The sequence below is a fragment of the Lepus europaeus genome, chromosome 16 (assembly GCF_033115175.1).
Source record: "Lepus europaeus isolate LE1 chromosome 16, mLepTim1.pri, whole genome shotgun sequence".
Taxonomy (NCBI): domain Eukaryota; kingdom Metazoa; phylum Chordata; class Mammalia; order Lagomorpha; family Leporidae; genus Lepus; species Lepus europaeus.
Window position 1 is genome coordinate 47459449 of NC_084842.1, and position 15600 is coordinate 47475048.

The 15600-nt window shown below is 43.7% G+C and overlaps 1 protein-coding gene across 1 annotated transcript in view; it reads right to left on the reverse strand.

Annotated features, from left to right (window-relative positions):
• Nucleotides 1–15600, reverse strand: part of KIF13B (kinesin family member 13B) — a 212894-nt gene that overhangs the window by 58269 nt on the left and 139025 nt on the right. Inside the window, exons 20-24 of the mRNA XM_062212673.1 lie at nucleotides 14458–14607; nucleotides 13449–13577; nucleotides 5374–5544; nucleotides 2552–2709; nucleotides 1600–1732 (exon numbers count right to left, since the gene is read on the reverse strand). Coding sequence (XP_062068657.1) covers nucleotides 1600–1732; nucleotides 2552–2709; nucleotides 5374–5544; nucleotides 13449–13577; nucleotides 14458–14607 — 741 coding nt within the window. The remainder of the gene's footprint in view (nucleotides 1–1599; nucleotides 1733–2551; nucleotides 2710–5373; nucleotides 5545–13448; nucleotides 13578–14457; nucleotides 14608–15600) is intronic.

The window sequence follows — 15600 nt, forward strand, 5'->3', positions numbered from 1 at the left end:
TATATAGGATCCAACCTCTCCAGACCTTGCAGGACTGTTTTAGTGTCCAAGTGAAAACACACATCCTCTAAAAGAGCCTGTCCTCATAAACTCAACCTATCTTTGAATGCTTTCAGTAAAGGATGTCACAAGCATGACAAAAACTTAAATATTCAGTTCAAATTAAGCAATGGAAAATTGGTGTTGTCTTCCAGCAGACAAAGTTCTAAGGCAGTCAGGAAAAGATCTATACATATTCTAACAGATGCCCAGAAAAAATATGTTCTTCACACCTTTAAGACTTCTATTTTGTATATACAAGCAAGTCTCATGCTTTAACTCAAACTCATCTCCTTCTGCTGTTACTTGCTCGTGTACAAATACACTTGCTAAAACTCATGTGCTGCCGTCAGAGAACTAGTGCTTTTCCCTGTCTTTCTTCTGAAACATAAATATCTCAGCAAGCATTTCTCCTTCCTTTAACTTTTTCTTACATTGAGCTTTGAATGCTTTCTGCATTATTCTAATATTTACTATTTTACTACTTTTTTTTTTTTTTTGACAGGCAGAGTGGATAGTGAGAGAGAGAGACACAGAGAGAAAGGTCTTCCTTTTTGCCGTTGGTTCACCCTCCAATGGCCACTGCGGCCGGCGCATCTCGCTGATCCGAAGCCAGGAGCCAGGTGCTTCTCCTGGTCTCCCATGCGGGTGCAGGGCCCAAGCACTTGGGCCATCCTCCACTGCACTCCCGGGCCATAGCAGAGAGCTGGCCTGGAAGAGGGGCAACTGGGATAGAATCCGGCGCCCCAACCGGGACTAGAACCCGGTGTGCCGGCGCCACAAGGTGGAGGATTAGCCTGTTAAGCCACGGCGCCGGCCCACTACTTTTTTTTTTTTTTACAATATGGAAAGTCTCATAGATTACAACAGCCTATCAAATGCTGAATTAATGTAAAGCACATCGAAAAGGAGTATTACAAATGGTACATGCAAATGATACCGAGATTTCCACTCACTAGTAGTTGGCTGTGCTGACAGTTCATGAGGTGCCTAGGGTTAAGTACCCATCCCTTCCCACAGCCTCCATAAGCCTCTGTGGTATGGGTTTTGGCTCCAATTCCTGTCTTGCCAGCTGCATTTATTTAACACCTCCCATGTGTCAAGCACTGTGCTTTATACACCATGTCTCTGTATCCACACAGAAATCCTGTGAAGTCGGCATTATCATCTCCACCGTGACAGATGAAGTAGAGAGGCTTTGAGAGTTGCTCAGACATGTGACTATGACACAGCAGAGCCGGGACGGAGCCTTGCACGTTACACTTGAATGCCACGTCGCACAGCTCCTTGTCTTCAGGAATGTTCTAAATCTGCCATTCAATTCTAAGTTTTTCATTACAGCTTATCTTTGTCTTACTTAATGCTAATAGAAGGTGATTTTAAAATATAAATAGCAATACTGTGACAAGGAAACAAAATACACATGAAGGAGATAATTTTAATAAAAGAAATGAACTTGGCCTATCTAGATTCCAGTATCAAACAGTTCTTCTAAAAAGAACCCAGGATTAAGTTTCCTGGTGCCAAATATTGTAATATGAACATTCACCATCTTGTTACCTGCCGGAGTTGGAAGATTCCTCCTGTTGGGACGTCCCTTGCGGAAATCACTTCTACAGGGCAGTATTCACCATTCTCATTCTGTTCTAAGATTTGGACCCAGAATTCCAATTTTCTGGTGACTTCACTCCATCTAAGAAACAGTTAGGCAGCTTAGGATCCTACCCATGAGAATTAACCAGGACCTCCAACTAAGTAATTCAGAAGAATGCTCACTGCATACTTCAGTGAGTAACATACAGTGCAGATTATGAAAGAGAAGGTTAAACTGACTTGGCATCGGAGCTAGAAAGGGCTCCCTTGTTTTGTTCAAAGAGATATGATAATAAAAAAACCTATTTCAAAATGGTGACTTACACCCAGTACATTCTAATCAGACATACAGAAGCAAGTTCAGGGATAAACTTTCAGAGAGAAATAAAGGTGGCATCATTATGCCTCAGTGGCAAGCTTTTTTTTTTCAGTAAAGTAAAAAAATCACGAGAAAAAAAATCTCACCTTCTAATTTAGTAACTGCTAAAATTTTCTAAACGCAAAAAAAGAAAATATGGTTCCTTCCCTCTTAATTCTTCCATTTAAGTTACCAAACAAGTCTACCTCCCTCCATCACTGATGTCACTTAAAAGAACTCTGTGAAAGCACAAAGTAAACATCAGTGCTACAATGGACCTTGATCCAGCCTCTCAACAGCTACTTAGAAATAATTCACAGTGATAAGTGACCATTCTCCCAAAATTCATTTTACTCTTGCTTTATAAAGCTGCTTTTTTTCCCCATCACTCCCCAAGGCTCACTTCCTTAAGGAGCTACATGATTAATAACCTGCAGACAACGTCGTCTATCCCTGGAATACTGGTGATGCTCAAGAATTAGTATCCTTTGTAAGTGACAGTACTAATCTCTAGTCATTTCTTAAAATTATAATAGAGACCAATAGGTTTCTAAAGTTCACCTGTCTCGAAGACTACGTGTTTTTGCTTGGATGATTCCCAAGTCCCACAGGGCTGGATTTCTCCGAGGATCATTCATTTTATGTCCATATACTTCAATTGCCAACGCCCCTTCCGAAAGGTGCTCAATGAAGTCTTCAGTGATGTTAACAGAAAATTCCTGAAACACAATCGTTCATTTCAAAGAAGCAAACACTTCTTGGTAATTCAATGATTATTTATATCAGACATGATATATCATGTATAAGTATCACATTTACAATATAAATATGATATAAATATATCATATATACTCAATCGTACCATGGTGAAAACGGAAACATGTTTTAGTTAGAGAACAGAACTGTCCTTTAACCCCCAGAATGATGCTCGGAGTGCCTAAAGTTCTTTTTTTTTTTTTTTAAAGATCTATTTATTTATGTAAAAGTCAGTTACACAGACAGAGAAGGAGACACATGGGGCTGCGGGGTGTGGGGGTGGGTCCTGCATTCGCTGGTTCACTCCCCAGATGGCAACAGCTGAAGCTGTGCCAATCCGAAGCCAGGTGCTTCTGCCGGGTCTCCCATGCGGGTGCAGGAGCCCAAGAACTTGGGCCATCTTCCACTGCTTTCCCAGGCCACAGCAGAGAGCTGGATTAGAAGTGGAGCAGCTGGGACTCGAACTGGTGTCCATATGGGATGCTGGCAATGCAGGCAGCAGCTTTACCCGCTACACCACAGGGCCAACCCCTGAAGTTCTTTAAAATAAGTGTAACTCAACATTTAAGCACTTTTCATCTGGAAAGTCTAGTATGTAAGACCAGTATCATATTATTCTAGTGTCAAGAATACCTTTGGAGCTATTTTTAATATACTTACACAGTTCTCTCTCTCTCTCTTTTTTTTTTTTGACAGGCAGAGTGGACAGTGAGAGAGAGACAGAGAGAAAGGTCTTCCTTTTTGCTGTTGGTTCACCCTCCAATGGCCACCGTGGTAGGCGCGCTGCGGCTGGCGCACCACGCTGATCCGATGGCAGGAGCCAGGTGCTTCTCCTGGTCTCCCATGGGGTGCAGGGCCCAAGCACCTGGGCCATCCTCCACTGCACTCCCTGGCCACAGCAGAGAGCTGGCCTGGAAGAGGGGCAACCGGGACAGAATCTGGCGCTCCGACTGGGACTAGAACCTGGTGTGCCGGCGCCGCAAGGCGGAGGATTAGCCTATTAAGCCGCGGTGCCGGCCACACAGTTCTCTTAATATTTATATAGTTATGTTAAGTATTACAACAATGATCTATAATGTCTTGATATAGAAATTACTAGAATGAAACAAGGTAGTATCATGCTACGAAAAGTTTTTCCCAGTCTTTAGGAAGTTAACGCTAATAAACAGGAGAGAATGAAAATAACGATCACATAGAGTAAAAACATCACCTAATTTTTAAAAAGTCTCTCAACTTGTCCATTTTCGTAAAACAGCATAGTCTCCCATTATTTCACTCACTCACTCATTAATGGGCAAAAGGTACATCTCTGTTGTAAACAAATCAGAAAGAGATCTATTTCTTGAAAACAATGAAATGGATCAAATCTGGTATGTTAGCAGAAAGCAGCCCAGAACCTGGCGGTCCATGTCACTACCCACAGGCAAACTACGCCCTCTGAGCTGGTTTCCTTGCAAAATGAGCAGTATCGTGACACCCAAACGCAGCAAGGACCAAAGAAAACAGTAACATGTTAGGCAGAGCATCAGATGTTTAATAAAGTTCTTGTCTGCTATGTGTCTTCTTTCTCTAAGGTCATTTCTCCAATAATCTAACACAAAACACGGATTCCCTTTGAAGCAGAGTATACATATATGAGGATACTTCAAAAAGTTCATGAAAATGGGAAAAGATAAGTTTACTTGGGGCAAAAAAAATTTTGAAGTCCACGCAGGGTTTTTTTTTTTTTTTTTTTTTTTTTTTTGTCAGGTAGAGTAAGACAGAAAGAAAGGTCTTCCTTTGTCATTGGCTCACCCTCCAATGGCCGCTGCGACCAGCGCGCTGCAGTGGCCATCCTCCACTGCACTCCCTGGCCATAGCAGAGAGCTGGCCTGGAAGAGGGGCAACCGGGACAGAATCTGGCGCTCCGACTGGGACTAGAACCTGGTGTGCCGGCGCCGCAGGCGGAGGATTAGTCTATTGAGCCGTGGCGCCGGCAGCAGGTTTTCAATAGCATGTATTTTTCATGAACTTTCTGAAGATTCCTTATATGCATGGAATTCAAAATTTTTTTATGAAAATACACTTAACTTCTCATTTCATTTTTCCACAAGCTTTTAGAAGTACCACAACCTGAAATAATCACATATAAATCTATATACACACATATATTTTCCCCACACACATGTGTTAACTTTGAACTTGGGAGCAGTTAAATGCATCGATACTTTCTGACTGCATCCCTATTCTCACTGTCTGCAGAGCTGGCATTGCATATGGGCGCAGGGTTTGAGTCCTGGCTGCTCCACTTCCGATCCAGTTCCCTGCTAATGGCTTGGGAAAGCAGCAGAGCATGGCTCAAGGTGCTGGTGCCCTGCACCCAAGTGGGAGACCTGAAAGAAGCTCCTGGCTCCTGGTTCCAGCGTCAGCCATTGCAGCCATCTGAGGAGTGAACCAGTAGACAGAAGATCTGTCTCTCCTCTCTCTGTGTAACTGACTTTTGAATAAATAAATCTTTAAAAGAAAAAAGAACCTCTGTTCTGAGACTATCTCTTGGCACAATTATTCCGCAGAGTAAGGTTCAGAGTTGTGTTTGGTCTGTACATGACTAATTTAAATGTTCACCTGGTTTGGAAAAACAAACTCACATTGCAATGATCAAAAACAACCATGCAGTGAGGTTCCTTGCTGGCAGCAGAGGAGGAGGCGTCCACTTCAGGTGCGACCATGACTGGCTCCTGCTGATCCCAGAAGCTGTATTTGCAGAACACAAAGTGGGACAGGTGCTGTGGCAGCCCAGTGGCTTGAAGTATCTTAACCTGTAAGGGAAAGCAAGCTCAGTTTGTTTTTTAAATCAGAATGTTCCAAGAAGCAGTTTGAATCAGAGGTATCAGTTCAGGTTCTGACTATGTCACCACTCACTGTTGGTTTATGCTAGCAAAATCCCATTCATGCTGGGACTGTGTTTTAGTATGTGTGAAACGGGGCTAACAACTGCCATATCTAGTGAAAGGCCTAATACAGCAACAATGACCTTGATGACAAAGATGGCTATTGTAACATTCTAGAGGCTGAAGAACAGCACTTAACATCTGCTTGTGTATCACAAAATAGTAGGAATATATATAATCAATTCAGATGAAAACAATTCTGTCAACACCACTGACACATATGAACACAACAACTACGGATGAAGAACCAAGTCAGTGTATGTGACTATAAACAAGTATTTAGGAAGGAGCAAAACATGTATGTGATGTTTTAAAGTATAAAGAACTGACAACACATGTAGCAATGATACATGCTACAGCCGCATTTCGCAGACAACTTCAATGGCTCTGGGAATGTGTGTAAGTTGAAGATCCAGAGAGGAGAATGCAGGGAAGTGAGGATGGCGAGTGTTTACCATCCTCTGCGCCTACGATTCCTGAATGCAGATCAAGGGTACAAATGATATTATCAAAACATAATGCAGGCCGGCGCTGTGGCTCAACAGGCTAATCCTCCACCTAGCGGTGCCAGCACACCGGGTTCTAGTCCAGGTCAGGGCGCCGGATTCTATCCCGGTTGCCCCTCTTCCAGGCCAGCTCTCTGCCATGGCCCGGGAGTGCAGTGGAGGATGGCCCAAGTGCTTGGGCCCTGCACCCAATGGGAGACCAGGAGAAGCACCTGGCTCCTGCCTTCGGATCAGTGCAGTGCGCCGGCCATTGGAGGGTGAACCAACGGCAAAGGAAGACCCTTCTCTCTGTCTCTCTCTCTCACTGTCCACTCTGGCTGTAAAATAAATAAATAAATAAATAAATAAAAGGCCATAATGCAATTGGAAATATGTACCTATTCAGACTCAGAAGAAATGCCTGAATCAGATCTCAGAGCACCCAAATATTCTTAATATTTGTTTTGCAAGGCAGCATCAGTATGACTTTTTTTAAAAAAAGACTTTTATTTATTTGAAAGACAGAGAGAGGTAGAGACAGAGAGGTCTTCCATCCACTGGTTCACTCCCCAGATGGCCATAATGGCCGATCCGAAGCCAGGAGCCTCTTCCGGGTCTCCCACGTGGGTGCAGGAGCCCAAGGACTTGGGCCATCTTCTACTGCTTTCCCAGGCCATAACAGGGAGCTGGATCGCAAGAAGAGCAGCCGGGACTAGAACCAGCACCCATATGGGATTCTGGCGCTTCAGGCCAGGGCTTTAGCCCTCTGCACCACAGCGCCGGCCCCAGTATGATTTTTAATTTGGGGATTTCTGTGGTAACCTTAAAACTACTCCAACTCTGAAGAAAACCAAAGCTCTAGCTAATTAAGTGATACTAAATTCAGATTTTGTAATCAAGCCCATTTCCACATGACTGAGTGCTGATCGTATGTTATATTCACCTGGTCACTTTCTGCATGGTGTATGAGTTAATCCACCTGCAGCAAATGTAATGAAATTTTAAATTTCATGAAAATAAATTGGAACATGTGGCATCAGTTTATGCAGCTCACCAACCACAAATATAAGCTTAGCATTTCAGGAAGCATTAGTGATGACACAGACAATCACGCCAAGCAGATGACTTTGTTTTCTTCCATACCAGGCACATAATGAGTGAACATCAAATGGGAACCCTCCTTATAATTCACTTTTTTCTGTGATGTCAACCAGAGTTTGAAACATCTAGATAGCAACTTCTTGACATGCTCCTTCAAACCAAATCAAGCAGTTCAGTATTCTGCAACTAATTTTTCATGACATTATAAAAACTATCTTTTTTATTAATGCTTAAAAATGTTTATTATATTCTTTAAGATAAAGCAATGTGCTGGGGCTGGTGTTGTGGTGCAGAGATAAAGCCGCCACCTGTGATGCCGGCATTCCATATGGGCGCGGGTCTGAGTCCTGGCTGCTCCACTTCTGATTCAGCTCATTGCTAACAGCCTGGGAAAAGCAGCAGAGGATGGCCCAAGTGCTTGGGCCCCAGCACTAGCATGGGAGACCTGGAAGAAGCTCCTGGCTTCAAGCCATTGCAGCCATCTGGGGAGTGAACCATGGATAGAAGATAGACGAATCTCTCTTTCTCTCCCTGCCTCCCTCTCTCGCTGCAACTCTTTATTTATCTATTTAAATAAATCCCAAAATAAAATAAACAGATGACACATTGTGATATTTTGGAAGATTACAAGATTCTGGAATTACATAGAGGGTACTTGAAATGCTCACTGAAAATGAATGGAAAGTTACGATTATTTTGCTGCCAAAACATAGTTTTCTCATAATACGTATATTCAAGACTTCTTGCAGATCTAAATAGAAATCGCTGCCATTTATCAGCTTGTGTGCAGGTGCAAATTACTTAAATTCTTAGTTTTCTTAGGTTTACTTTCTTCCTAGACAAAATGAGAATATTAATAACTATAATGTCTATATAAATTAAAGAAAAAATAAAGATTAAAAACTACCTGTTATGTTGGGTGTGACTAATGTTTTAAGCAGATAGATAGTACATACTTCTTTGTGACTGAATTCCACCTGAAAGTTATTTTTTCCGATGGAATTTAATCTCACTTTCAAAGTTGACATAAAAAAGGAATAAGAGTTAACATGCTGTTCTCTCCTTTATATAGACAAGTTCTCATGAATAAAGAACAGCAGGAATGAGGCATTTCTAAGTATCTAGAACACAGGCTGTTTGTGTTTTAAGCTTTTGCATCCGTACACGCAAACCACCACAAGATGTCACAATACCACAGACTTCAACTCTAAGCTGCCAACGATCCAGCAGCCGAGGAATGTCAGCAGGCACTGGCCTGGCTGGGGTTTCAGAATATGCTAACTTTACTTAGTACCACTGAAAATGTGTATGTGCATTTTTCTTTTTTAAAAGAAAGCTTTTATTAAATAAATTTCATTAGTACAACTTTTGGATTATAGCGGTTCTTCCCCCCCAATACCCACCTTTTCACCCCCAAACCATCCCACCTCCTACTCCCTCTCCCATCCCATTCTTCATTAAGATTCATTTTCTTTTTTTTTTTTATTTATTTTTTTATTTTTGACAGGCAGAGTGGACAGTGAGAGAGAGAGAGACAGAGAGAAAGGTCTTCCTTTTGCCGTTGGTTCACCCTCCAATGGCCGCCGCGGTAGCGCGCTGCGGCCGGCGCACCGCGCTGATCCGATGGCAGGAGCCAGGTGCTTTTCCTGGTCTCCCATGGGGTGCAGAGCCCAAACACTTGGGCCATCCTCCACTGCACTCCCTGGCCACAGCAGAGAGCTGGCCTGGAAGAGGGGCAACCGGGACAGGATCGGTGCCCCGACCGGACTAGAACCCGGTGTGCCGGCGCCGCAAGGCGGAGGATTAGCCTAGTGAGCCGCGGCGCCGGCCAAGATTCATTTTCAATTATCTTTATATACAGAAGATTAACTCTATACTAAGTAAAGATTTCAACAGTTTGCACCCACACAGACACACAAAGTATAAAGTACTGTTTTTACTGTTAATTCTCATAGTACAACAGATTAAGGGCAGAGGTCCTACATGGGGAGCAAGTGCACAGTGATTCCTGTTGTTGATTTAACAACTGACACTCTTATTTATGACGTTAGTAGTCTCCAAGGCTCTTGTCATGAGCTGCCAAGGCTATGGAAGCCTCTGACCTTATTTAGACAAGGCCATAATCAAAGTGGAAGTTCTCTCCTCCCTTCAGAAGAAGATAACTCATTCTTTGATGGCCCCTTCTTTCCACCAAATCACACTCATATGTGCATTTCTCATCATGGAAAAATACAGACTTTTTGTGGGCCAGTGATAGTCATCACTTATGATATCTTAATTTCCAAGCTGGTTTCTTCTGGTTTTTTTCCACCAGTATTTTGTTTACTGTCACACAGTTTACCTGTCCTCATTTTTCTATATAAAAGGCCATCACATGCCAGAGTATGGCCTCTAAAAAATCACTTCCTACTCAAAGAAATCAAGTTCCTTGGAGAAATGGCTGATTACAGCTCTCCGACAGGAGGTAGGCAAGATAAAACCAGAGTGATCGTCAGACCAGAAAGCAAGCAGCCACAGAGAAGACAGCCCTGTCAACAGGGCTGAGCCAAGTTGAGTGGCTCCCACTAGCCAAAGATGGGATTGTGTGAGCATCAATACAGGTAACTGATATGAAGGATTGAAAAACACATCCATATATTAAGTCCAAAAGAGTTCAGAATGATATTAAGAACAAAAAAAATGGCTGGTTACTTTTTGGAAAGTCAATTCAGCATTTTGAAAATTGGTAAATAAAAGGTAACTAAAATTGGTAAATAAGAGATTGGAGCATTTATCCTGCATTTTTTTTTTTTTTTTTTTTTTTTTGGCCAGGCAGAGTTAGACAGTGAGAGAGACAGAGAGAGAGTTATAGACAGTGAGAGAGAGAGAAAGGTCTTCCTTCCGTTGGTTCACTCCCACAATGGCCACCACGGCCAGCACTGCGCTGATCCAAAGCCAGGAACCAGGTACTTCCTCCCAGTCTCCCATGCAAGTGCAGGTGCTTGGGCCATCCTCCGCTGCCCTCCCGGGCCACAGCAGAGAGCCAGACTGGAAGAGGAGCAACCGAGACTAGAACCCGGAGCCCCAGCTGGGACTAGAACCCAGGGTGCTAGCACCGCAGGCGAAGGATTAGCCAAGTGAGCCATGGCGCCGGCCTACCCTGCATTTTCTATGTAAACTCTCTCTGATGAGCAAATTAGCTGTTAAGTGGATGGGTCTCTGTATACAGGTTCTAGCTCATAAGTGAAATGACAACAGAAAGAAACGACGCATCTGGGTAATAAGCCTCAATGGCTGCTAACATCCTCCAAAGAGCAACAGCCAGACGTTGTGTGCCTGGTGATGGAAGAAGACACCCACCTATGCAGCAACCTTGACCACCCATTCCACCTAACAGTTTGCACCTAACCACCAACTTAGAGCAATCACCTTTTTTTTTTTCTTTTTTAAAGATTTATTAATTTGCTTCAAAGTCAGAGTTATGGAGAGACAGAGAATAGTCTTCTATCTGCTGGTTCGCTTCACAAATGACCGCAATGGCCAAAACTGGGCCAATCCAAACCCAGGAGCTTCTTCTGGATCTCCCATGCAGGTGCAGGGGCCCAAGGACCTGGGGAATCTTCTACCATTTCCCAGGCCGTAACAGAGAGCTGACTGGAATTGAGCAGCCAGGACTTGAATTGGCACCTATATGGGATGCTGGCACTACAGGCGGCAGCTTTACCCGCTATGCCACAGGCCAGCCCAAGCAATCACATCTTAACATGGTAAGCAATCCAAGCAGAATCCAGACTATGAGAAACTACAGGCAATGGCCCACTTTCTGCAGGAAATGAACTGCAGGGAAAAGAAAGAAAAAAGATACGATGAGCAGGAGAGCACGGGCACACAGGAGCCAGAGCCTCAGGACCAAACAGAGCCTAAGACCTAAGAGACACATCAATCTAGACCTTTAAGGATACTACGAAATTATTCATGTGTGATAATGATACTACAATCATATTGGGTTTTTTCAAAGTATTCATCTTTTGGAGACACCACTGTGACTGCTTCAAATGATCCTAAGGGAGGGGCATCATGGACGTGGCTCAAGTACATGGCACAACTAAAGTAAAACTGGTCAGAAGTTGATCACTGTGGAGCACACAACAGGGAGGGGGCAGGGAGCAAACCCCCCCCCCCCAGCCTTTCTTTTTTTTTTTTTACTACTTTAATATGTTTGGTATTTTCCATTTAAAAAATCTTTATTTTAAATTCTTTTTTATAAAAGTCCATGTAACCCAGAATATATTCTTGTGTTTTCCAGTGGCAAAAATAAATTTCTGAAGAGAGAGTACTCTTGTCTGTTAATAAAAGCTGGTTTTCAGAGTTGTATTTACTAAAGCCCATCACCTTTCAAATGGCCCTCATAGAGTCAAGCCTATGGCTCCATTTGATAATCATAGAACCTCAAAGGAGATATTCTAAAATCCAGTACAGACAATAAAGATGGTGAATTAAGATCATTCCCCATCACCCTGAAGTAACTGACTTAAACATGTGATACCTTCCTTAATTTTTGCAAAGGCTGCAGAAATGAACCCAACTCTACCTTCCTCCTACTTGGCAGCTAATGCGTAACTTCTTCCTTTCATCATCAACTTCAATTCTACAAACACTCATGAAGAACACTGAACGTAATACATTATGCATTAAGAATTAGGTTTGGGGCCAGCACTGTGGCGTAAAGGGCTGGTATCTCATAAAGGTGCCAGTTCAAGTCCCGTCTGTTTCACTTCCAATCCAGTTCCCTGCTAATGTGCCCAGGAAAACAGCGGAGGACGGCCCGGGTCCTTGGGCCCCTGCACCCATGTGAGAGACCCAGAAGAAGCTCCTAGCTTCAGCCTTGGCCATTGCAGCCTTTTAGGGAGTGAACATGCAGATGGAAGCTCTCTCTGTCTCTCCTTCCCTCTCTCTAACTCTGCCTTTCAAATCAATGAAATCTTAAATAAATAAAGTTTAGGGAAGCAATGTTCCAGCTCAACAGGTTAAGATGCTTACAATACTGGCAATCCATATCAGAGCATCTGTTCAAGTCCTGGCTGCTCCACTTCCAATCCAGCTCCCTGCTAATATGCCTGGCAAAGCAGTGGAAGAGGACTCATGTGCTTGGGCCTCAGTCATCCATGTGGGAGACCTGAATGGAGTTCCTGGCTTCAGTCTGGCCCAGACCTGCCTGTGGCAGACATCTGGGGAGTAAACCAGCAGATGGAAGATAACATCCTCTGTCTCTGTCTCTGTCTCCCTCTCCCTCCCTCCCTCTCAAACAACTAAGTCTTTTTTTTTTTTTAAAGAAAAGGAGCTGAGTTCACGCTTTCTTCCCTTGGCCCTTTAATGGCCTCCTCCTAACTTCCGCATTTTTTCCCGCGCCCCTGGTTGACTTCTTACCCTCAAAGCCCTTTTTAATGCTTTCCACAGGAATTGTCAACTAGTGGCAGTGCTGTCCACAGGGGATATTTGGAAATGTAGATTTTGGCACTGCCACAATGAGTGGGGAGTGCCAGAAATGCCACAGCCTCCCTAGCAATCACCCATGAAAACCTATTGCAGCTACAGAGTTCTTCCCGGAAATCTTCCTCAAAGCCTGCTATCTGAAGTCATGGCGTCTGGTCCCCAGCTCTACCACACAGTACTAGGAGCTCAGGTACAGCTGTTTGCCTCTGGTATGGGAGAGCTCATAGGAAACAAACATTTCACAACTGGAATGCATGGGAACAGCAGAACTAAAAGGGTCTGGCATCGAGCCATGCGGGAACAACACAGGGAACAGCGTAAGGAAAGGTATTTGTGTGGTGAAGCCGTGAGGAGTGACGAATCGAATGACAGTGGCTTAGGAACAGGGTGAGTGCTGGGATAAATCTCCAGCTTCAGGAGGAACTAAGAGCGCCCAGGATGAAGAGGAGAGTGGTGTGAGGATCTGGGCTTCTCCACAGAGAAACGCGAATCTACAGACCCACATTACAGAAGGGGTGACTTGTCCACAGCGTCAGAGTCATGGACTCGACGCCACCACACCACTGCTTCAGGATACACGGACAAGACATGGTTTCTAGAAAATTAAAGATGTGTTTACAAATACTTTCAAACTCCAGGTAAGAACTCAATATTTATAACATAAATACCTAGAACCCTCAGTTTCAACCATTCCAAAATACCACTGTGACTCACCATGCACACCAGCTTGTTCTCCTGGGCCTCCTTCTCAAAGGATGCGTCTGTGGCATCTTCACCGCCTGCAATTCTCTCCCCAATTTCACCACTGATCCGCATCACCTCTACGTGCAGCCGTCCTGCCACCTGCAGCAACAGGGAAAACACAGCTCTTCCAGATCTGGTTCCTTCTGTAAGATGATTTCTGTTTTAAAGTCATTATGTTAACAGTACAGTGGTCCTCTAGTTTCCAATCAACTGAACTAGAACCCAGTGGTTCTAGTTATCCAATCAATTGAGGTTCAACAATACTAAATGGAAAATTCAAGAAACAATTTCTAAGTTTCAAACTGCATATCGTTTTAAGTTGTGTGATGACATCTTGCACCATCCTGCGCCATCCTACCCTGGATGCAAATCACCCTTTTGTCCTACATAACCACACCATATATGCTACCCATCCACTAGTCACTCAGTACATATCTAGCTACCAATTCCACTGCTGTGGTACCACAGTGCTTGTGTTCAAGGAGCCCTTCTTTTACTTAACAATGGCTCCAAAGCACCAGAGTACTGAGGCTGGCAATTCAGATATGCTAGAGAAGCCACAAAGTGCTTCAAAAGGTGAAAGTAAACAACATGTTTTGAGAGAGACCACATTCACTTAATGTTTACTATATTGTTACACTATTTTATTAGTTCTCATTGTTAATCTCTTGCAATGCCAAATTTACATATTAAACTGTATCGTAAGGTATACATATTTATGTAGGGTTCAGTGAGTGCTAACTGCAATTTCAGGCATCCGTTAAGGGTCATGGAACCTGCTTCCCAAGGATAAAGATGGACAACTAAAAGGAGAATTTAGAAACCTAATGGTTACTCTCCCCTCAAAGCCCTATGGAAATACAAGGTACGAATAATACACTTCACATATCATTTGCCATTACTGAAACAATGTAACAACATACCATAAGCACCCTATTGTTTCCTGAACAAGAAAACAAGGTCTGAAGAGAAAACTCACCTCTCCTTTCTGGTTGACAATTGGCACAGCGTATTGTAACTTCACATCATAGAAAAGGGACTCTAGGAAAACATTGGCCACCCCGATGAGGCTGTGATTTTCCTGCTCATCATAGAACGGATCAGCACGCTTGAAGTAAGAGCGTATTACCTGTAGAGATTTGGAACATACGACTTTAGAAGAGTCACTTAAAGTAAAGGAATTCAAGCTGTTGCTTTTTGGACACACTCCAGTTTTAGTCAGCAGACGTCACTTTCATCACTAGATCCTAACTCAGATTCTCAGATTTGTTTATTTGAAAGTCAGAAGCTTGGAGAGACAGGAAGAGACACAGAGAGACAATTTCCACCCACTGGTTTACTCCCTAAATGGCCACAAGCCAGGAGCTTCATCCAGTTCTCCCATAGGCATGGCAGCAGAAGTGGAGCAGCTGAGACTCAAACTGGTGTGCATGAGACGTCGGCATCGCAGGTAGTGGCTTAACCCACCAAGCCACAATGCCAGCCCCAACTCTTGTAGTCTTTAGAGTAAATCAACTTGTAGCTAAAGTACAGCACTGGAGCCAGCACTGTGGCACAGAGGACAAAGCCGGCTGCTCCACTTCCAATCCAGATCCCTGCTGACGGCCTGGGATAAGCAGTGGAAGATGCCCCAAGTGTCTGGGCCCCTGCCACCCATGTGGGAGACCTAGATAAAGCTCCTGGCCTGCTGCAGTCACCTGGGAAGAGAATCAGTGGCTGGAAGATCTCTTTCTCTTCCTCTAACTCTGGCTTTCAAAGTAAGTAAATAAATCTAGAAACAATAATACTAGAGAACAGCTCCGTATTCTTCATTTGCACTGGCGCACACACACACTTCCTCACTCCCACTCAGGAAGGTGGTCAGCATCCTTCACCTACTCGAGGGCAGTCCCAATGACGTGTGACCGATTTACACTGCTCCTTTACGTGGAAATCTTGCCTCAAAAACAGTGAGGCAGATATCGGCTAGAAAAAAAAAGCAGAGTGGACCACACTTCCTTTGAGGGAAGAGGGCCCTCTCATGTCTGTCCCATTTCCTGCTACTCAATCACTAGACACACTGCTACTGCTGCAAATGAGGGGTGACCCCTGGGGGAGAGTGGATGCTTCTTTGCATTTGTTA